The 24758-nt window shown below is 37.7% G+C and overlaps 1 protein-coding gene across 1 annotated transcript in view; it reads right to left on the bottom strand.

Moving 5' to 3' along the window:
• Positions 1–24758, bottom strand: part of GPR158 (G protein-coupled receptor 158) — a 552101-nt gene that overhangs the window by 52217 nt on the left and 475126 nt on the right. Inside the window, exon 6 of the mRNA XM_003410549.4 lies at positions 17671–17780. Coding sequence (XP_003410597.2) covers positions 17671–17780 — 110 coding nt within the window. The remainder of the gene's footprint in view (positions 1–17670; positions 17781–24758) is intronic.

Here is a 24758-nt window from a genome sequence, read left to right as displayed (position 1 = left end):
TCATTCATGCAAAGGAATGAAGTAGTGATTCATGCTACACCATGGATAAAACTAAAAAACATCATGCTAAGTGAAGGAAGCCAGACATAAAAGGCCACTGATTGCATGATTTCATTTATATGAGCTGTCCAAGATAAGGAAATTTATAGAAACAAAGTAGATTAGTGGTTTCCAGAGCTAAATATAGAGCTAAATAGAGGGAAGAGCGATAAGTGTCTGCTAATTGGTACCGTGTTTTTTGTTTTAAATTGGAGTAATGAAAATGTTCTGGAATTAGACACTGGTGATAATTACACAAATCTGTGAATATACTAAAAACCACTGAATTGTACACTTTAAAGGGATGAATTTTATGGTACATGAATTATATCTAAAAAAAGAATTTTTCAAGTTATCATGAAAGTTCAATAAAGAAAAATGAAAGCTAAGTGTGTGTAAAAATCAGTAGCTTTTCTATTTACCTTTCAGATGGAGAAGATAATGAAGGAAATATCCTATTCATAATCTCAAATGTAAGTCTGACATACCTAGGGATAATCTTCAAACATGATATTTGTGACCAAGATGAAAGCATTACTAAACTTTTGGAGAGATCCCCAAAAGAGAAGAAAATTTAAATAAATAGACACATTGTATTACCAGATGGAAAGATTTGTGGTGGAAAGTCCATTTGCAAAAATAAATGGTGGAGAACAGGAACCACATATATCCTGTGCACCCAGCATAGCAAGCACATCGCACATATTAAAGTGCTGAGTAAATATTTGTTGAATGGATAAGCCAAATCAGATAATTTAAAATAATTCTAGTGTTCGTCTTTAGGAATAAAGACAAGCTAAGAACACTTACAGGAAAACAGGAGCATAAAGGGAAGATTATAGGTATTATAAGGCATTATCAGAAAACAACACTATTCAAAAGACAAAATCAAAAAAGTAGAGAGCTCCCAAACAGACCTTTATACCAGAAGACCTAACTGTATTGTCTTAGTTATCTAAAAAGGCTGCTATAACAGAAACACCACAGTTGGGTGGCTTTAACAAACAGAAACTTATTTCCTTACAGCTTGGCATCTAGAAATCTGAATTCAGGGTGCTGATGACTCTAGGGGAAGTCTTTCTCTCTGTTGGCTCTAGGGGATGGTCCTTGTCTCTTTTCAGCTTTTGTTCCCTGGCGTGGCATCTGTCTTTCACCATCTCTGCTTGCTTGCTAGCTTACTTAATCTGCTCTTTTATATCTCAGACGAGATTGACTTAACACACAAGTTACACTAACACTGCCTCATTAACATAACAGAAAATTCATTGTCTAATGGGATTATAACCACAGGTATAGGCATTAAGATTTACAACACTTATTTTAGGGGGATATGATTAAATTCACTACATCTATGGAAAAGAACACTTCCCAAAACAAGGGAATGATGAGCAGCAATGGCTGATTCAACAAATAAGGATTGGGAAATTAGTTACACGTCTAGAAAAAAATTACCTTAAAGCCTCATCACAATCTACATAATTTCAATATATTATAAAACTAAATTCAAAAAATGAATGGAACTAGGAGAAATTATAAATGAATATTTAACTTATTTCAGGTTGTAGAATGGAGAGATCATAAGAGAAGAGTCAACTGATTGGATTACAAAAATGTTTTAAACTTCTGCGTGACAAAAAGCATAAATCAAAAGACAACAAACTGGGAAAACTATGAGTATATCTTATAGGCCAGGGCTGTCCAACACAAATATAACCCAAGAATGTGAAGCTTATATGCAATTTTAAATTTTCTAATAGCTATAATAAAATAAAAGCAGGTGAAATTAATTTTAATGATATTATTTAACTCAACATATTCAAAATATTGTCACTTCAACATGTAATTAATATACAAACCTATTAAGCTATTTTTTATTCTTTTTTTAGAATTAAAGGCTTCCAAATCTGGTGTGTATTTGGCATGCACAACCTAACTCAATTTGTATAGATGCCCAATGGCTACACGTGGCTAATGGTTACCTCAAGGGACAGCGCAGTATAGATGAGGCTTAATAAATTTCTTTTTATTTTATTTTTATTGTTGTTGAGAATATACACAGTTGAACATACACCAATTCAACCATTTCTACATGTACAATTCAGTGACACTGATTACATTCTTTTAGTTGTGCAACCATTCTCACCGCCCTTTTATGAGTTTTTCCTTCTCATTAACATAAACTCATTACTCCCTAAATTTCCTATCTAATCTTTCGAGTTGCTGTTGTCAGTTTGATCCCATATAGATGGATCTTAAAAGAGCACAATGCTCAAGGCAGACATCCTTTACTAGATAAGTCAAATTCTGTTTGGTTTTAGGAAGACTTTATCGGGTATTTTTTGTTTAAGGTTTAAAGAACATCTCAGGATAACAGTTTCAGGGTTCATCCAGTCTCCATGGCTCCAGAAAGTCTAGATTTCATGAGAATTTACATTCTGTTCTACAATTTCCCCCCTTTGATCATGATTCTTCTATAGAATCTTTGATCAAAATGTTCAATAATGGCAGCCAGGCACCATCCTGTTCTGGTCTCTATTCACCTGGAGCAATAAAGGAAGGAGAATTAGGAATAGGAGGAAGAAATGTGGCTAACTGCCTCCATGAAAAAATTTATTTTATAAACATGCCCTCTTAGACCTATACAAGGGGAAAGCATACCTCATTCATGGATAGGAAGAATTGATATTGTGAAAATGTCTATTCTATTCAAAGCGACCTACAGATACAATGTAACCCCAATCCAACTTCCAATGGCATTTTTTAACGAGATGGAGAAGCAAGTCACCAACTTCATATGGAAAGGGAAGAGACCTCAGATAAATAAAGCACTACTGAAGAAGGAGAACAAAGTGGGAGGCCTCACACTACCTCAGGCCTGACTTTAGAATGCATTATACTGCCACGGTAGTGAAAATAGCCTGGTAAAACAACAGATACATAGACCAATGAAACAGAATTGAGACTTTAGACATAAATTCATCCACCTATGAACAGCTGATACTTGACAAAAGTCCAAACTCTGTTAATTGGGGGAAAAGACAGTCTCTTTAACAAATGGTGCTGGCATACCTGTTATCCATCTGCAAAAAAATGAAACAAGACCATACCTCACACTATGCACAAAAAATGAACTCAAAATGAATCAAAGACCTAAGTATAAAATCTAAAACCATAAAGGTCATGGAAGAAAAAACAGAGACAACACCGGGAGCCCTAATATATGGCATAAACAGAATACAAGAACTTTACTAACAATGCACAAATACCAGGAGAGAAACTAGATAACTGGGAGCTCCTAAAAATCAAACACTTATGCTCAGCCAAAGACTCCACCAAAAGAGGAAAAAGACAACCTAAAGATTGGGAAAAAAAAAAATTTTGGCTACGACAAATCCGATCAGCATCTAATCTCTAAAATCTACAAGACACTGCAAAACTTCAACAACAAAAAGACAAAGAACCCAATTAAAAAATGGGCAAAGGGTGTGATATGAACAGTCACTTCACCAAAGAAGACATTCAGGCAGCTAACAGGTACATGAGGAAATGCTCACGATCATTAGCCATTAGAGAAATGCAAATTAAAAACTACAGTGAAATACCATCTCACCTCAACAAGGCTGGCATTAATCCAAAAAACACAAAATAATAAATTTTGGAGAGGTTGTGGAGAGACTAGAACACTTATACACTGCTGATGGAAATATGAAATGGTACAACCACCTTGGAAATCGATTTGGTGCTTCCTTTAAAAGCTAGAGATACAAGTTACCATATGATCTGAAAATAAGAGCCATCACATGAATAGATACAGGCACACCCATGTTCATTGCCGCACAGTTCACAACAGCAAAGAGATGGAAACAACCTAGCTGCTCATCAAACAAATTAAGCTCATAAACAAATCATGATATATTCACACAATGGACTACTACACAATGATAAAGAACAACAATGAAATATTTCATAACATGGATGAATCTGGAAGGCACTATGCTGAGTGGAATTAGTCACAAGAGGACAAATATTGTATGAGGCCACTATTATAAGAACTCAAGAAAAGGTTTAAACACGGAAGAAAATGTTCTTTGATGGTTACAAGGGTGGGGAGGGAGGGACAGGAGTATTCACTAACTAGATAAGTAGACAAGAATTATCTGAGGTGAAGGTAAGGACAACATACAATAGGGGTGAAGCCAGCACAACTGGACTGAACCAAAAGCTAAGAAGTTTCCTGAATACAACCAAACAATTGGAGGGGCAGAGTAGCAGGGGCAGGGGTTTGGGGACCATGGTTTCCGGAGACATCTAGGTCAATTGGCACAACAAATTTTATTCAAAAAAAATGTTCTGCATCCCCCTTTGGTGAGTGGCATCTACAGTCTAAAAAGCTTGTGAGCAACTATGTAAAATGCATCAAATGGTCCTAATCCAGCTGGAACAAAGCAGAATGAAGAACACCAAAGACAGAAGAAAAATATTAGCCCAAAAGACAAAAGGGGCCACATAAACCAGAGACTCTATCAATCTGAGACTGGAAGAACTAGATGGTACCTGGCTACCATCAGTGACCACCCTGACAGGGAACACAACAGAGAGTCCCTGATGGAGCAGGAGAAAATTGGGATGCAGAACTCAAATTCTAGTAAAAAGGCCAGACTTAATGGTCCGACTAAGACTGGAGGGACTCCAGAAGACATGGCCCCCAGATTCTCTGTTAGCCCAAAACCGAAACCATTCCCGAAGCCAACTCTTAAGACAAAGATTAGACTGGACTATAAGACATAAAATGATGCTTGTGAAGAGTGTGCTTCTTAGCTCAAGTAGATAAACCTGAGACTAAATGGGCAGCTCCTGTCCAGAGGTGAGATGAGAAGGCAGAAAGGGACAGAAGCACATTGAAGGAACATGGGAAATCTGGGGTGGAAAGGAGGAGTGTGCTGTCACATTGTAGGGAGAGCAACTAGGGTCACATAACAATGTGCACGTTAAGTTTTGCATGAGAAGCTAACTTGAACTATAAACTTTCACTTAAAGCACAATTTAAAAAAAAGAGAGAAATCTGGGGAAAAAAAGATGCCCTCTTAGCTAATAGGCAAAAATGGCTAAAGCTGTGAACAGACAATTAAAAGAAGAAGAAAAAAAGGCCCTAAAGCACATTTTAAAAATGTTCAACGAAACTAGTAATCAAAGCAAAGCAAAGTGATACACAGTGGTACAATTTTTCATTAATTTGAATAAGAAAAGTTTTTTCTTTTTAAATTATAATTCTCAATAACAGAAAGCTTCCAGGGGGGTAGACACTCTAACACTTTGCTGGACAGAGTGTAAATTGTTAACAAGCCATCTGGAGTGCTGGGTAACATGTATCAAGAGCTTTAAAAAAATAACAGCTTAACTATTGTACCTTTAAAAATCTATTCTAATGATCCAAGAGACAGAAAGGGCCACATGAACCAAAGGCTACATTAACCTGAGACCAGAAGAACTAGATGGTGCCCAGCTACAACCGATGACTGCCCTGACAGGGAACACAACAGAGAACCCCTGAGGGAGCAGGAGAGCAGTGGGATGCAGACCCCAAATTCTCTTAAAATCAGACTTAATGGTCTGACTGAGACTAGAAGGACCGTGGTGGTCATGGCCCCCAGGCCTTCTGTTGGCCCAGGACAGGAACCATTCCCGAAGCCAACTCTTCAAGACATGGATTGGACTGGACAATGGGTTAGAGAGGGATGCTGGTGAGGAGTGAGCTTCTTGGATCAGGTGGACACTTGAGACTATGTTGGTATCTCCTGCCTGGAGGGGAGATGAGAGGGTGGAGGGGGTTAGAAGCTGGAGAAATGGACACGAAAAGAGAGAGTGGAGGGAGAGAGTGGGCTGTCTCATTAGAGGGAGAGTAATTGGGACTGTGTAGCAAGGTGTATATGGGTTTTGTGTGAGAGACTGAGTTGATATGTAAACTTTCACTTAAAGCACAATAAAAAAATCTATTGTAAAGAAATAATTAAGGGTATGCAAAGATTTATCTGAAAGAATGTTCATTAGAATGTGGCTTTTAATAAAGAAAAATGTGTTGATTAAATGGTTAAGTGGTTGTGTGCTATTAAATATCATGCCTTTTAAAAATATAGAATGTTATGTGACAATGCTCAGGTATCGTATTACATGAAGAAGCATAATATAAATTACATATTTTAATATTAACATTACATAAAAATATATTTTATATATACAGAGAAAAAATACTAGAGAAAAAAATTACCATAATGCTAACAGTCTTTTTATATAACTAGTGCTATTTGGAAACCCTGGTGGCATTGCTAAGAGCTAAGGCTACTAACAAAAAGTTTTGCAGTTCGAATCCATCAGGTGCTCCTTGGGAACCCTATGGGGCAGTTCTACTCTGTGCTATATGGTTGCTGTGAGTTGGAACCGACTCGACAGCAACAGGTTTTTGTTTTTGTTTGTTTTTTAGTGCTTTTTTTGTTGTAGATGGTTTTCATTTTTCTCTTTATATTTGTCTATAGTTTTTTTAATTTTCTACTTTGGTCAAGTAGTATAGTTTTAATGGGGAAGCAACTTGTATGTAAAAATAGATGGGTCTTCATTATACTGTAGAACACTTGTGCTATAATAGGCAACACTATATGGTAGGTACTTCGGGACCTGAAGTTTCAGTTAAGGGTTTTAAAGCTGGCAATTAGACACAGTGTGAATAATAAAATAAATAGCACAACCAAAGAGCAAACACAGCAGGAGATGATAATTCTAAAGGTTTCATAGCTAGCGACTGGAAGTTCTTCCACTTCAAGATTAATAATACCATCTAAACAGTTAAAAATATCAGTCAAGCAAACTAAACAGTTGGTATACCTGTTGCTTTTGTGGTTGCTGCCCTTATTTCCCAACTAATGTATATTCTGTATTTTACTGTAGGTTAAGATGAAGGTGACTGTGAGGATAACTTCAAGAGTTTTATTTTTATATTTTTAGGCATTTCTTTTATATGGTACCAACACCCAACACTTCAACTAAGTTGAGAATATTAATGTATGACTATTCTTTCTGAATTCAGTGGCTTTTTTTCTTGCTTTTACAACTATTCAGTTATATTAAATGTAATAACACATATTAATAGTAACTTCATATCTGCAAAGAATTGTGTCATCTTTTTGTCGTCCCCTGTGGTCTGGCATCATTGTTTCTCTGTAAATGTGTCCTAAAGAGACTGAAAAAACAGACCATTAGGTCTTACAGAATTAGATTGGAATTTCCCTTTGAAAGAGAAACAATTTTTGCTATTAATAATTTCTACCACATTCCAATCTGGACAATCATGATTAAGTAGAAAACAGATTCAAACAGCTTTCCTCAGAGTACCCCCAGGGAGCACTTTTAGGTGATTGACTTATTTCTTGAGTTAGACCTAAAGGTAAGAACAGATCACGAGTTAACCTTAAACTGGTTTCGTTTAAGATATTTTAAATTACAAAAACATGCAATTAGTAATGTTTCCTTTTTGGGATTGCAATTTAATTGCTCTTTTAAATAATGACGTTCTTAGGCAGCTACCTGTAATAAATTGTTTTTATAGTTTATTTGAAATCATGTTCTTGAATACCAAAATGTTATATAAAACAGGAAAACACTACATTTTAAAAACACCTAATTCTGGAATGATATTTAATTTAAAATTAATTCTGCTCATTAATCAGTACTAAATATGAGGGCAGACCTATTCTAATAGGTACTTGGCAGAAGGTGGTCCTAGAATTCATATTTACTGTAAACATAAGGAAAAAAACAAGCACATAATTCCTAAACTTTTAATAATATGATTTCTTCACTTTCATCTGCAGAATGACTCACCTGCTTATTGTTAGAATAACTTTTTTTTAGTCAGCTGGGAGTGGGAGTCAGTGGGGAGGGAATAGTAATATCTACAGTTAAATGATTCTTCGAAAGCTTTTATTCTAAAGTTTTCAAAACCAAACATATTTGGGGCACAAGCATTCAATTACTATGAAAAGGTCCTGTATTTGCAATAGTGCCAGGATTTCAAAGGAATGTGGTTTAGAAAACAGGTGTTTATGCCAAGTTAAAATAAAGAAGATCTGATTTGAGGTCGACTAGAATTATTGACCTCTATTTTAGGGAATCAGCCATGGTATAAAAAACCCATTGCCACTGAGTCAATTCTGACTCATGACCCTATAGGACAGAGTAGAACTTGCCCACATGGTTTCCAAGGCTGTAAATCTTTATGGAAACAGATTGCCATATCCTTCTCCTGCTGAGTGCCTGGTGGTTTTGAACCACTGACCTTCCAGTTAGCAGCTGAGCGCTTAACTACTGCCTCACCAGGGATTATCGATTTCATCCAACTTTTCTTATACATCTAAGATGCCACAACAAACTCTTGTGAATAAGGAAGGGTGTACATCAGTTTAAGAGAGTCACATTGCAGATAAACCAGTGCAGAACCCAGGTTTTAAATCTGGTGAGTCTCACACGCAAATCCAGGGGAAGGGAACAATAGCCAGGTGACTGATGACACTCTAGGGCTACGACAGAGGGGACTGCAATGAACTGGAGATTGTAAAGAGCTCTCCCCTTTTCTGGAGGAATAAGAACCATAATATATTTTTTATTGAGTCATAATTCACATCACATAAAATTCACCATATTAACCATTTTAAAGTTACCACCCAGTGGGTTTTAGTACATTCACAATGTTGTGCAACAGAATATTTTCATCATTCCCAAAAGAAACCCTGCAACGATTTAACAGTCACTCCCCATTCTCCCATCTTCCAACCCCTGGCAACCACTAATCTCCTTTTTGTCTCTATGATTTACCTGTTCTGGAAATTTCATACAAATTGAACGCTGTTCTTTAGTTAGATGGAAAACCAGAGAACAGAACAGAGGAATGTCTTCAGCTAACTTAGATTTCAGAAGAATCACTCTGACTGCTGTTGTGCAGACTTGTGTGATGCAATGATGCCAGACAGGTTTTAGCAGAGCTTTCAGATCAAGACAGATTAGGAAGACAGGCCTGGTAATCTACTTCTGAAAATCAGCTGATGGAAACCCACACGGGTCACAGTGATCTGACCCACAACCAGGCATGGGGATGGTGCAGGACAGGACACATTTCATCTCATTGTGCAGGAGATTGCCATGAATTGGGGGCTGACTTGATGGTAGCTAACAACAAGAACGATTAGAACACAAATAAAGTAATCCAGACTATTATATAGGTTTGCTTGCAGTCCAAGCAAAAAGATCGTGGGACGATTCTCTCCAAACCACTTCGTGTGAATTCTCAACACAAATTCCACAGATGACTCTTAAATTCTATAATAAGCATCTCATTGTATTCATGGCAAGATGAAAACCATGAGAATAGCTGAGCTTCTAGTATTAAATTCCTTGTTAGCTCAACTCAGGTCTTTTGAACTGAATACAGGTAAATACCAATAAAGAGGCAGCGGAGTAACCAGAGTCCTGGTGAGCCGATGCTGTATTAGGGGAACAGGTGTATCCACACAGCAGCACAAGTCTAGACTCTGCCTTTGGGATCAGACAAGGGCAAGAAGGTGACAGCAGCAAGCAAATGACAGCAGCAAGCAGGTGACACCAGCAGACAGCTTGCAGAAACAGGCTGTCGCACCTCGGCCTTCAAAAACGCCCAGCTGCTCTTCCTTTTTGCTGCATGAATGATTTTCTCTTATTTTCCACTTACTCCCTCATGTCTACTTTGCATAAAAGGCTACTATTTCCACTAGAGGCCATATAAGATTTGGACATACAGTTGCTAACAAAGAACATGAGGATAAAGTGTTTACTAGCTATCGTCTGATAACTACCAGTTCTGAATTACCAGGTATGTTTTTATTAGTACTTTAAAAGTTGATTCGCACACACACACGCGTGCACACATGCACACACACATGTACAACAGTTGAAACCAGAACAATCCAGGCATCACAAAATCCCATGTCTCAGATATGGGACACAGCCCATAAACTATATATTCTAATAGACCTTCCTTCCAGAAATCTGCACATAAAATACTAATGTTGTAATGAGAAATTAGAGCATGTATAATAAAATGAAAAAAAACATTAAGGAAGAGAAGCCCAGGATTGACAAGCTTTGAGCATAGATGTAAAATAAAGTATATTTCAAAGTTATGGGCCATCAAACAGATCAAGCCAGCAAAATAAGTAATGTTTTAAGTCTCCATCGTTTTTTGAGATAAATTCCTGTTTTATTCATATCTTATTAATATGTTCTGAAAAAGAACTGTTTAAGTGAATTTTGCTTTTATTTCAATTTTTATTCAAAAAGTACTCATTGATGTTAGAGGTTCTATAAGAATAAAAAAATAAATTTTTTTTTTTAAGATACAGACCTCTAATTAATAAAAGCCATCATTCATCAATATACTTTTTCACCGACATTTTATTTCATGAGGAGACTAAACAACATATTAATCTATAAATGGAGCTATTTAAGGCAGATATCTTTAATTAGCTTCTGAAAGTGATATGTATATACCAATACAATTAATACCCTGTAGGGCCATTCAGCTGAGGACATGACAGTGTGATAAGAAGTCTTTGGAGAGGCCAGTTTGGGAAGGAATAAGCAGAGGAAATGATCTTATTCTTTAGCTAGTGTCATGGATTGATTTGTGTCCCCCCAATATATGTGTCAACTTGGTTAAGCCATGATTTCCAGTATTGTGTGGTTGTCCTCCATTTTGTGATTGCAAGTTTATGTTAAAGAGGATTAGGGTGGGATTGTAACACCCTTACTAAGGTCACATCCCTGATCCAATGTAAATGGAGTTTCCCTGGGGTATGGCCTTTGCCACCTTTTATCTTACAGGAGACAAAAGGAAAAGGAAACAAGCAGAGAGTAGGGGACCTCATACCACCAAGAAAGAAGCACTGGGAGCAGATCGTGTCCTTTGGACCTGGGATTCCTGTGTGGAGAAGCTTCTAGTCCAGGGGAAGACTGATGGGAAGGACCTTCCTTCAAAGCCAACAGAGAGAGAGAGCCTTCCCCTGGAGCTGACACCCTGAATTTGGACTTCTAGCCTACTAGACTGTGAAAGAATAAATTTTTCTTTGTTAAAGCCATCCACTTGTGGTATTTCTGTTCTGGCAGCACTGGATGACTAAGACAGCTAGCGAGAGATTTTACAATTAAAGAGTAACTCTTTGGAGTGTAGAGGGTTTTGTTTTCACGGTTTTGGGGGAAGCCATTTGCAATGGCTAGGAATATGCAAGGTCCCTGGGGAATCAGACTCTGGAGCTCCAGACAGATTCCAAGTATGGCAGGAAAGGGAAATGAATGCAGGAAGGAGACGAAAGAGGGGCCACTGGCTTGTTCCTCATGGCGTTGCCAAGGGACTTCTTCTTTTAGGTGCTTCTGAGCTTATGAGAGATAAAAAAGACAAAATGTAGGCTCTGCAAAGCTAAGGTATATAACCACAAAGAGTTTCTGAGAATAGCTAGAATCAGGGTGCCAAACCAAACCTGTTGCCATCAAGTCAGTTCCGACTCTTGAGACTCAGGATAGCAAACAAATACTTCTGCGCACTGGCATAGGTCTTTATGATGCATTCAGCACCGTTTCTTTAATGAATTTATGAAGTAAATTTATATCTGTTGAGGGCCAAATGACTTTTGATCTTTTTCTTTCATGAAACACAATTTAAAAGTGGTAAAAATGTTTCTATAGGATTTGTTTAGATCTTAATCTCAGAAAGCCCAGTGGTAGCACTTAACTATGGAAGACACAGGAAAACAGAAAGTCAATATCACTTACAAATCTTTTCTTTTTTTTTCCAAATTTTTTAAATGTCAGTACCGGAGATAGTTCTGAAATGTCAATTTTAAAATCTTCATTCCCTAAGAATTCATCTTGAGCATGTTTATTTCTAGTACACGCAAAGCATGGGGGTGTGAAAGAAGGCTCAGATATTTTCCACCTTTCCTCTGAGCCTAAGTAATATTCTCTGGCTTTGGAACTTGCTTAGCTACCTGTGCAAACAGCAGACTCACTGACAGGGAAAAACAGACCTTCCTCAGAAGATTAAGAATGAACCTCTTTTTCTCTGGTGCAATGTGGTTCTTAAGAAATGTCACTATATACAATTCTTCTCTACTTGAAATTATTCTACATCCCAGAGTAGGCAGCCAGCAAAGGTGAGAAACCACAGCTGCCAGGGTCTGTATGTTAAGCTTTTCTCATTTTCCAGTTAAATCACAATGTCCACAGCTATGTGTTCTAAGGATGCTGTATGGGTACACTGTTTTGGCTGGGGTGCACAACTGGTTACGCCTGTTTTAAAAATGCTTTGGGTCATGACTTAGGCTCTTAAATTCCCATTCATCTGTGCAATACGGCAAATACAAAACTTTTAGAAGAGTCTGGTGCATGCTCATAGTCAAGCTCAGTCACTTAAAAGCAAAGCTTGTTATTTTTTGACTCTAATAAATGAGGGCTTATCAACACGTTTGGTGGTCTGTTAAGGCCAATGGGTCTGCACTTAAAAAAAAAACCAAACCAAACCAGTGCTGTCGAGTCGATTCCGACTCATAGCGACCCTATAGGACAGAGTAGAACTGCCCCATAGAGTTTCCAAGGAGCGCTTGGCGGATTCGAACTGCCGACCCTTTGGTTAACAGCTGTAGCACTTAACCACTATGCCACCAGGGTTTTCCTGCACTTACTAGCATGGTCACATAACTGTACCTCAGGTATTTTCCTAAGGCTCCTTCTCTAATTCCCTGCTACCAAATAGTTATCACAAGTTAAGCTAAAGGAGACAATCTTCGTTTAGTGTACATTCTTAGGTTCTCTTTATTGCCACAAGGAGTCCCTGGGTGGCACAAATTGTTAAGCTCTAGACTACTTACTACTAATCAAAAGATTCGCTGTTCAAACCCACGCAGAGGCACCTTGGAAGTAAAGCCTGGTGATCTGTTCCCAAAAGTCCCAGCCTTGAAAACCCTATGGAGTGAAGTTCTACTCTGAACACTTGGGGTCACCCTGAGTCAGAATCAAACCAAAACCAAACCAGATCCATTGCTGTCAAATTGATTCCAACTCATAGTGACCCTACAGGACAAAGTAGAGCTGCCCCTTAGAGTTTCCAAGGAGCAGCTGGTGGATTCAAACTGCCGACCTTTTGGATAGCAGTTGAACTCCTGACCACTGGGCCACCAGCGCTCAGCTCCACTGCAACTAACAACAACATATTGCCTCACACTTGCTTTTCTTTCTTTTGCTGTTTTAAAATTTAAGGCATGTTACAGTGTTTTACATATCCCTGAATACGTTAAATAAATAAATATAAATACCTCTCAGACATTTTTCAAATTTACTGGGAAACAAACTAAAAAAATATAAAAAATAAACCTTCCCAGAAACTGTAAATATTTGGTGCTAATGAGCAGAGTAGAGAAAACCGCTATGCGTTGTATTCAGAGCAAGGAATGCTGAATAATGCATGAAATGAAAACCCCTAGTCCAGAGCCAGAAGAAGGCTTTTCACAGCTTGCTTAAATATTCATTTTAAATGTAGTGCAAAAAAAAAAAAAAAAGTCTTTTGTCTCTTCTTGATTAGCCTTAGAAAGAGGGAAAGGCAATGTGTTTTCAGAAACCATATTACAGGGAATAGGAAAATGTTCTTTTAACATTAAGTTTTTTAATCTTTCTCCACCCCCTTCCATTTAAAAACATTTCCTCATTTTGCCTCCCGGAAATATACTTGGCTTTACTTAGCAGACAGCTATTGCCTCCCCAAGTTAAAACAAAACAAAACAAAATACAAGCTTAGCAAGTATTCTGTGAAGCCCCGCATTCACAGAGGTGCTGGGTATTCTCTCACACCCGCTCTCCGTCACTGAAGTACTACGGCAAACCTATCTGTGGTCGCTGTAGGAAATTCCTTTTTTAATAAATGAACCTTCTTCACTTTTTACTACTTCAGCCCTATTTTCCTTATAATCCATACTGAGCTAGCTAAAACCTGTACCATTCTTCTTTCTTCGGAAAGGAACAAACAATTTCAGGTTCACATGATTGCATGGCATCCGTGGTATTCCAAAGAGGTAGGCAGTGGGGATGGGTCTGCCCTGGTGCAGGCAACAAAGGCCTCATTCTCTGTAGAGAATTTAAGGCAATAATAAGGCCAACTAAAAGCCGATCCGCCTTTTATTACTACCACGTGGTGGCGATTCTAAACAATGTCAGTGATAAAAAACCCCTCCCTGAATCACCTTCATCCTCACCTTGTAACGCCCCTGTGTTGCATTATTCATAAACAAAGGATTATTTTGTGATGCTCCTTTGTATGGGGAGGGTAGTCTTTGGCTGTATGGCTCTCACATGTGGCAAGAGACCACCAAAGAAAAATAGGGGAGATTTGGAAAAAAGTGAACAAAGCTTTTAAATTCCCATTCCAAGCTAACAGTACCATTTCTGATGACAGAGGGAGATCCTTTTCCTTGTTCATACTTACTTCAAATGTTCAGTACTACAGGACTTCTGTAAACACCACAATCAGTCAATGAGAGACCAGGAGATGAAGGAAGAAATGTTTGATAATTCTAAGACTTGAGAGAAACGGCTAAAATAAAACAAAAATTCAGGCCTTCTTTCTCTCCTATTCTCTTCTCAAGGGGCTATAATGATCATTTTATGTATCAGCACCCAAAATTCCCTTAGGACTTCTTGCCTAGAGAGGTATGGTTTACTTTTATTTCTTTATCCTGAAATGAAAAAATAAAATTCCTATGAAAATGTGGCTGTGGCATGCAGGAGACATCACCCCTTAGGTCATGTCACCTAGATCCCTAAAGCTACCCTAGGTCAGGTCCTTTCAAAGCCTGATTTCTTAGCTTTCCTTTTTATTCTGTGAGTTTCCTCATACACTCTCAGAGAAATCCATTTTGGCTTCATTTAGCTGTAGTCAGTTACTGTGGCTGGCAACCAAAAATTCTTACTAGATATATTTACCTATATTCAAGTCATGCTTAATTCTTATAACAGCCTTATAGGTGAGGTGTTAATAAACCATTTTACAGATGAGGAAATTGAGTCTCAGATGTTAAAGAAATGTATTCTAGGTTGTATAAATAGTTAATGGAAGAATTGAAATTGAAATTCATATTTGTCAGGATTCATACTTTTCCTCTCTATTAGGTTACTACTAAAGGCTTAAAAGTCCTTTCTTCAAGGCCACGTGTTGCTGGACTCCAAAAAATACCAACCAAAAACAGCTCTTAAAGCTCCCTTCACTAACCATCCATCCGCCCATTTATTCAGCAAATATCTGAATATATGAATAGGCAAAGCACAACATTAAGTATGAGGGATACAAAGCTGGTTTAGCCAGCCCCTTACTTCAAGTTGCCCACATTCCTCTGGGATGCTGACTGTTCAGTTTACAGACTTAAATGATATTGGAATTAATCAAATCAAAGCAATAAGAAAAAAAAAAAAAACAGAGTATACTAATAAAGCCATATGGTTCAGGTAGGATAAGAATGATACAGCTCATTAAATTAGACATAGTTTCCACTCAGTTTAAGCCTTCAGTGGGGAATTCTCCACTGCAATGGCTTCTAGACACATACGTTCAGAGAGAAAATAGTTTTAATTCCAGTCTTTAAAATAAAGAGATGGCAAAGTAACCTAGTTTACCAAATTCCAATCATTTGCATACCACCCTCAAAATTCCTGCTGTATCTGGGCACATTTATATTTTCTTCAAATTTATTCCTAAAAATATTTTGAAAGAAATTTTATATTGCTACTTCAAATGAAAAACCACTATTACTTTGCATAACTAGAAAGTAACAATAAAAATAAGTACAGCAAGATAATGCTAATTCATTTTATACACATAGCATTGGTGGAGAAAGCTCTGAGCAAGCTGAGCCTGAAGCCTGATCTCTCTTTGTTATGAAGGAAGATTAAAAACTGTTGGGCAGGTGTTAAAGACCTATAAGCTCCAAACTAATCTTTCTCCTGGAAATAATTAGAAGGCTTGAAAGGAAACACTTACGGAAATAATTTTCTCATTATATAATTCAGTGTTATTTAATACTGCATTTGTGTCCCATTACACATCCTCTTGGAGACCCCAGTGTTATGTGTTCCACACCCTTCAGGAAACACTGGTGTTGTTCTCAGTGAGTCGGGGGAATATAAATGCACTGTGTGTGAAAAGAACTGTGGAGAGCACCGTCCAGGCCTACATTCTGACCTTTTCATTCCTGCATTCATCAACTATTATATACTAAACACCTCCTGTGTATCAGTCGGCTAGGTACTAGGGATTCAATGGTAAGATCCTCACTTCAAGGAGAAATTTATTTTTTGTCTTTTATGCTCTTTGGCTCCACTTACTACATTGGGACTTTCTTTAAAACATGGAAAGAGGAGGCAAGGGAAAGACTTGGAATCATTTCCAGCTATCCCTAGCCTTTGTGAAAAAGTAATTTATCACATGCCTCTTTCATCCTGGTATTTGTTGTTGTCAAGGGCCATTGAGTCAGTTCTGGCTCATAGTGACCCCATGTACAACAGAACAAAACACTGCCTGGTCCTGCGCCATCCTTACAATCTTTGCTTTGCTTGAGCCCATTGTTGCAGCCACTGTGTCAATCCATCTTGTTGAGGGTTGTCCTCTTTTTTGCTGATCCTTCACTTTACCAAGGATGTTGTCCTTCTCTAGGGACTGGTCCCTCCTGATAATGTGTCCAAAGTATGTGAGACGAAGTCTTGCCATCCTTGCTTCTAAGGAGCATTCTGGGTGTACTTCTTCCAAGATAGATTTGTTCATTCTTCTGGCAGTTCATTGAATCCTGATATTTACCACATACGTGTTAAAAATAGGTGGATTTAAAACTAGGTATCAAGGATTTTACAGTATACTCCAATTTAGAATGTCAGTAATCACTGGAGCACACTGATTAAGGAGGAATGCCAAGAACATTATTTTTTTGAACTAACTTCATCCATCAAATATCCCCAGGATTACCCTGGAGCATGGAACTTCAGCTTGGAGAACAGGTTTTGTCACGTAAGCATATTGCTGAATTCTACTACACAGGGTTCTATGGTGACTCTGGACTTGTATTATTATTTCAGCTATATAGTCTATGTATTCCTTCCTGTTCCTAGTTAGTAAATATTGTTTCACATTCAGAATTTATTTATTTTTTGTTCAGAATTAACACTTTACATAACCAATGTCTAACATTTTACTAAAGCATCTTGTTCAAACAGTTCAGTTGTAGTAAAAAAAAAAAAAAAAAAATTATTGTGCTTTAAGTGAAAGTTTACAGTTTGAGTTAGTTTCTCATACAAAAATTTAGACACACATTCTTATGTGACCCTGGTTGCTTATAGTAAAAATTTTAATAGTGAATAAAAAAAATATTGCTTTAAAGTAAAAAAAAAAAAAGAAAAATATTACCTTGCTGTCCAAAATTTTTAAATTAAACCACGTAAGTAACTAAACCAGATTACACTTACTTGATAAACCAAACACTTTAACCCTCCCATGAGAATGAAAACTAATGAAGCCTAAGGTACCTGTGAAGCTTGAGAGTGACGGTTCCATAAACAGTAGCAAAACCCAGAAGGCGAACCCATCTTAGGAGAATACAGCGAAATGTGCTTGGCTCAAAGTACAAAATAACAACCTGGGGGATGAGAAGAAAAAGACAGAGACCTTGAAGATCAACTGATGACCCAGAGACTAAAATCAATATTTCATGATGTGATTGATGTTTTATACAATGGATTTTGATATAAGCACACACCCATCTGAGCAATACTTTAAAATATTACTTTGATCATAAATTCCTCAGGTGAAGAACCATTACTAAATTTTTTAAATATCACTTTTAGGATTTTCTATCAATTGTCTCTAAGTCTTTGGCATGTCCAAACTTACCTTTCTTTAGTTCCCAACATAGGCAAGCTAGGCCAGCTTCCATTGCCATTTTCCACCTGAGTCTCATTCATTCCTACCTTCGTACTTCTAGCAATACCTTTCTCCTGTCTAAAACAGCCTTGACAAGATTACATTGTATTTTACCCACAAACAATCTACTACTACAGAGTTATTACTTAACTCAGTAATCGGCTCAATTACCCTACACTGCCCACTCCAGACTTTTCATTCAACAAATGTTGAACATTTACCATGGACTAAGTATTGTGCTAGGTGTTATGGATACAAGGGCCAACAAAAGACCAAATCCTCACCCTCAAGGAACTCATAGTCTAGCTGGAAGACGGACATGTAAACAAGAAACCACATTAAAGTAGCATAAGTGCTGTGATAAACATCTGTTAAGGTTTAATGGGGCCACAAAGAAACAAGTGGCCAATTCCAGGGGGATGATCAAAAGGTATATGCAAGGCACTCTACTACCTTTCATATGCTTCTGTGTGGTTTTGAGCAAGAGCTCAGAGAATAAGAATTGGACTGGCCCTGGTTAAGGAACTTTGTATCGTGCTAGATGATTGATGCTGTTGAAAAATTCAGACTTATACTCTGTTGGAGCAGCTGGTAGACTCTTTGGCCTCAATTGATTTTGCTGAAATCAAGGTCATCACAACAGAACATACATCCACTGCCAAAACACTGAGTATTATTTTTGATTTTCATACCAGAGATGTGCACATTGAAAAACATAAAGCACAGCCAGGAGACATGAGCAGATGCTGACATTTTCTTTCAGATACCTTACAAATGGAGCACCTCTCTCTAGTAGTACAAATAATAGTATTGGTCCTTCTCAAATATTTCTACTAAAGATATTAAACTAAGGTATTGACGATACTACCAGGATAAAATCCTCTGGGACTAGGAAAAAGATTGGACAAAAGTGTCAGAGAAAAATGAAATAAAGTTAAAAATCAATATGGAGAGAAGCTCCCACTCATCTGTCAGTTTGTCCTACTGTGGTGGCTTGCATGTTGTTGTGATACTGGAAGCTATGCCAGCAGTATTTCAAATACCAACAGGGTCACCCATGGTGGGACAGGCTACAGCTGAGCTTCCAGACTAGTAAGAAGGACCTGGCACTCTACTTCTGAAAAAAAGTGAAAACCTTATAAATAGCAGCAGAACATTGTCTGATATAGTGCTGAAAGATGAGCCCCTCAGGTTGGAAGGCACTCAAAATATGAGGTGGGGGGTAGGGGGGCAAAGAGCTGCCTTCTCAAATAGAGTTGACCTTAATGACATGGGTGGAGTAAGTTTTGGGGACCTTCATTTGCTAATGTGGCACGACTCAAAATGAGAAGAAACAGCTGCAAACATCCATTAACAATAAGAACGTGGAATCTTAGACATTAGTAGCTGAAATGGACTGGTATTGGCCATTTTGAAATGGACAATCATATGGTATACTGTGCCAGGAATGACAAATTGAAGAGGAATGGTGTCATGTTCATCATCAAAAAGAACATTTCAAGATCACTCCTGAAGTACAATGCTGTCAGTGATAGGATAATATCAATATGCCTACAAGGAAGACCAATTAATATGACTATTATTCAAATTTATACACAAATCACTAAGGCTAAAGATAAAGAAATTAAAGATTTTTACCAATTTCTGCAGTCTGACATTGATCAAACATGCAATCAAGATGCATTGATAATTACTGGTGACTGGAACGCGAAAGTTGGAAACAAAGAAGGATCAGTAGTTGGAAAATATGGCCTTGGTGACAGAAACGATGCTGGAGATCATGTGATAGAATTTGGGAAGACCAACAACTTCTTCATTGCAAATACCTTATTTCAACAACATAAACAGGGACTATTCACATGGACCTCGTCGGATGTAATACACAGAAATCAAATTGATTACATTTGTGGAAAGAGACGATGGATAAGCTCAATATCATCAGTCAGAACAAGGCCTGAGGCCAACTGCAGAACAGACCATCAGTTGCTCCTATGAAATTCAAGCTAAAGCTAAAGAAAATTAGAATAATTAGACTATATCCCGCCTGAATTTAGAGACCATCTTAAGAATAGATCTGATGCATTGAACACTAATGACTGAAACAGAAGAGTTGTGGAATGACATCAAGGACATCATACATGAAAAAAGCAAAAGGTCATTAAAAAGACAGGAAAGAAAAGACCAAAATGGATGTCAGAAGAGACTCTGAAACTTGCTCTTGAACACAGAGTAGGTAAAGTGAATGGAAGAAGTGATGAGATAAAAGAGTTAAACAGAAGATTTCAAAATAGTGGCTCGAGAAGACAAATGTGAAATGTGCAAAGACCTGGAATTAGAAAGCCAAAAGGGAAGAACATGCTTGGCATTTCTCAAGCTGAAGTAACTGAAGAAAAAGTTCAAGCCTCGAGTTCCATTACTGAAGGATTCTGTGGGCAAAATATTGAAAGGCACAGGAAGCATCAAAAGAAGGTGGAAGGAATACACAGACCGGCTGCACCAAAAAGAATTTGTCAATATTCAATCATTTCAAGAGGTAGCATATGATCAAGAACTGATGGTGCTGAAGGAAAAAGTCCAAGCTGCGCTGAAGGCATTTGCAAGAAACTAGGCTCCAGGGATTAATGGAATACCAACTGAGATGTTTCAACAAAAGGATGCAGTGCTGAAGGTGCTCACTCATTTCTGCCAAGAAATTTGGAGGGCAGCTACCTGGCCAACCAGCTGGAAGAGATCCATATTTGTGTTCGTTCCAAAGAAAGGTGATCCAACAGAGTGTGGAAATTATAGAAGAATATCATTAATATCACACACAAGTAAAATTTTGCTGAAGATAATTAAAAAAAATGGTTGCAGCAACATATCAACAGGGAACTGCCAAAAAATTCAAGCTGGATTCAGAAGAGGACATGGAATGAGGGATATCACTGCTGATGTCAGATGGATCTCAGCTGAAAGCAGAGAATACCTGGAAGATGTTTATGTGTATTTAATGACTATGCAAAGGCATTTGATGGTATGGATCATAACAAATTATGAATAAAATTGGACAGAATGAATTCCAGAACACTTAATTGTGCTCAGGAGGAACCTGTACTTAGGCCAAGAGGCAGTTATTCTGAACAGAACCAGGGGATACTGTGTGATTTAAAGTTAAGAAAGGTGTGCGTTGGGTTGTATCCTCTCACCATACTTGTTCAATCTGTATGCTGAACAAATAATCTGAGAAGCTGGACTATATGAAAAACAATATGGCATGAGGGTTGGAGGAAGACTCCTTAACAACCTTCGATATGCAGATGACACAACCTTGCTTGCTGAAAGTGAAGAGAATTTGAAGTACTTACTGATGAAGATCAAAGACTACAGACTTCAGTATGGATTACACCCCAACAGAAAGAAATTAAAAATCCTTACAACTGGACCAATAAGCAACATCATGATAAATGGAAAAAATATGAAAGTTGTCAAGGATTTCATTTTACTTGGATCTATAATCAATGCACATGGAAGCAGCAATCAAGAAATCAAATGAGGTATTGCATCGGGCAAATCTGCCGCAAAAGGCTTCTTTAAAGTGTTGAAAAGCAAAGATGTCACTTTCAGGACCAAGGTGAGCCAAACCCCAAGCCAAGGTATTTTCAATCGCCTTATATGTATGTGAAAGCTAGCCAATGAATAAGGAAGGCTTAAAAAGAATTGGTGCATTTGAATTATGGTGTTGGCAAAGAACGTTGAATATACCACGGCCTGCCAGAAGAAGGAACAAATCTGTCTTGGAAGAAGTACAGCCAGAACGTTCCTCAGAAGTGAGGGTGGCGAGACTTCCTCCCACGTACTTTGAACATGTTATTAGTAGGGACCAGTTCCTGAAAAATGACATCATGCTTGGTAGAGTGTGAGTGAAAAAGAAAAAGACCCTCAGTGAGATGCACTGACACGGTGGCTGCAACAATAGGCTCAAAGATAGCAATAATTGTGAGGATGGTGTAGGACTGGTTAGTGTTTCAATCTGTTGTACATAGGATTGCTAGGAGTTGCAACTCGATGGTACCTAACAACAACATTAAAAAAAAAAAAAACCCAGTGCCGTCGAGACGATTCCGACTCATAGCGACCCTATAGGACAGAGTAGAACTGCTCCACAGAACTTCCAAGGAGCGCCTGGCGGATTCAAACTGCCGACGCTTTGTTTAGCAGCCATAGCACTTAACCACTATGCCACCAGGGTTTCTATCAACAACATAGACAGAGGAAATGATAAAGTTTTTGTGTACTTGAAGTAAAATAAACAATTCCTAACTTTATTCTTTCACTTATACACAGTATTTACCTTTAATTTTTTAATTCACTAGGTCTGTGCTGGAGATAAGGAGTTTTGGTGGCACAGGGTTTAAGTGCTCACCTGCTAACAGAAAAGTCAGCAGTTTGAACCCACCAACTGCTCTGTGGAGGAAAGATACTGTAGCCTTTGAAAGCTTACAGCCTTTGAAAAAGAAAAAAAAAAAAAAGATTACAGCCTTGGAAACCCTGTGGGGCAGTTCTACTCTGTTCTACGGGGTCCATGTAAATCAGAATCGACTTGACAGCAACAGGTTTGGTTCTTTTTTTATTTTAAATGCTGAAAACATATAGCTAAAGGTTGTCTTTCAGCATTTAATTTACCAGAAAATTGTTTGAATTCAGCCAAAAAACCTTCATTATTCACTATTTTCAAAAAACAAGTTAAAATTCTATAATTTTTTCCCTAAGTTTCGGCTCATAAATTTTAGACATATTTCCTTTGCACAGGAGTCCGATGGTAACTATGAGTTCTGCAGAGCAAGCTGTATTGCTTACTAAGAAATCTGAGCTGAAGAAAGAAGGAGAAGCTTGGGCTGGGGGTGTGGAAACCAAATAGAGAAATCTTACAAAGGATTAAGGGATTAGGGGAGCATGTGTGTGCCTACTTAGGGCAGAGAAAAATGACCAATTAGAAACTAAAGAGACAAGGACGTAAAGTCTAGAATACAGAATCACAAATATTTCTACTAGAAATGGCCTTAGATATTTTCCTAGAACAATGGATTCCTGAGGGCTGCAAACCCTTCAGAGTTATTGTGAAGTTTTCTATAGCTCACCATACTCTGCTGAATAAGCAAAAGCAAAAAACAAAAAAAAAACTATAATATAGAAGTCTGCATACTTTTTTACTTTAAAAGAAGGAATTGCTCTTGACATGTTTGGGAGCTACGAACATAGCTTTAAACTTTTAATTCACTGGTGAGAATTTGAGGACTTGTTACTGTATGTGAAAGACTGAATATGTTAGAAATAAACAACAATAGTCAATTTTTTTCAGATATGGATGAGATATAAGTTTAAAAAGTAATCAAAAAATGAATTTCTAGTAAACACAATAAAGCATATTACTAGAAACTGCTAACCTCCTAGTGAAGTGGAATTCCTAGTGTGGGAGCACCAGAGGCCACGCAGTGTGGTGGTGGCTGTGGGGCCAGTCTCCTTGGGTTCCAGTCCTGACTCTATTCTTTATTCACTGTGTGACTTTGACAAATTACTTAATCTTACCTTGCTGCTCTCTGGTTTCCCCATTTGTAAAATGAAGACAGCAGTAATAATATTTCTGCATGGGGATGTTTTGAAGTTTAAATGCAATAAAGTTGTGATAGTGTCTGTTAAGCAGTTCAACATATAGGTCCCTGGGTGGGGCAAACAGTTTGTACTTGGCTACTAACTAAATGGTTGGCAGTTTGAACCCACCCAGCAGTGCCATGGAAGAAAGGCCTGGTGATCTCCTTCCATAGAGACTACAGCCAGGAAAACCCTGTGGAGCAGTTCTATTCCCCTGGAACACATGGGGTCGCCATGAGTTGGAATTGATTCAATGGCAACTAACAACGACAACATCGTTAGGAGAGTTGATTTATTTATGCTTTCTTCTGAAAGTTACCATTCTCACTGCAGTAATTACATCTCATCATCTCAATAACATCTTTGAGGGATTCCTTCTTTTGAATTCTATATGTATTTTTTGACTGTGTGCTTTTTCTACTCTCTCTTATAGTTATCTCTGCATGTGTCTCTTCAAGTCAAACATAAAATTGGAAAAGGCATGCCACTCTATATCCCACAGAGAGTGCTTTACACACAGAAGATACACACTTATTAAATACATTGTGATCTATTTTTGCTAATTTAATAAAGAAAATCTTATCTTCAAAATAACTATTTGAACCTCCAGGTGAGTGTTCACTAATCACTATGATTCTAATTCACATATTCAACATCTGTTTACTCTTGTGCAAAGCAGTAGGGGATTTGGGAACCGTAACAATAAATCAAATGTGGATTAGGTCCTCAAAGAAGTTATAATCTAGTAGAGTGGATATTAATGTAAATAATAAAAACAACAGTATAATCATTCTAAATATATATATGTCACTTACTACATACTAGACACTATTTTTACTCATACATTTGCTCGTTTACTCTTCACAAGGCCTTATAGGACAGGTACTTTTACTTTGGAGCCTCAGGCTGGTACAAATGGTTAATGCACTTGGCTACTAACAAAAATGTTGGAGGTTCAAGTTTATCCAGAGGACCCTCAGAATAAAGGCCTGGTGATCTACTTCTGAAAAAAATCAACCATTGAAAACCCTAAGGAGCACAGTTCTACTCTGACACACATGGAGGC

This window comes from Loxodonta africana, chromosome 4 (assembly GCF_030014295.1).
Source record: "Loxodonta africana isolate mLoxAfr1 chromosome 4, mLoxAfr1.hap2, whole genome shotgun sequence".
Classification (NCBI taxonomy): Eukaryota; Metazoa; Chordata; class Mammalia; order Proboscidea; family Elephantidae; genus Loxodonta; species Loxodonta africana.
The sequence above is the reverse complement of the archived record's forward strand: the minus strand, read 5'-3'. Positions and strand labels throughout refer to the sequence as shown.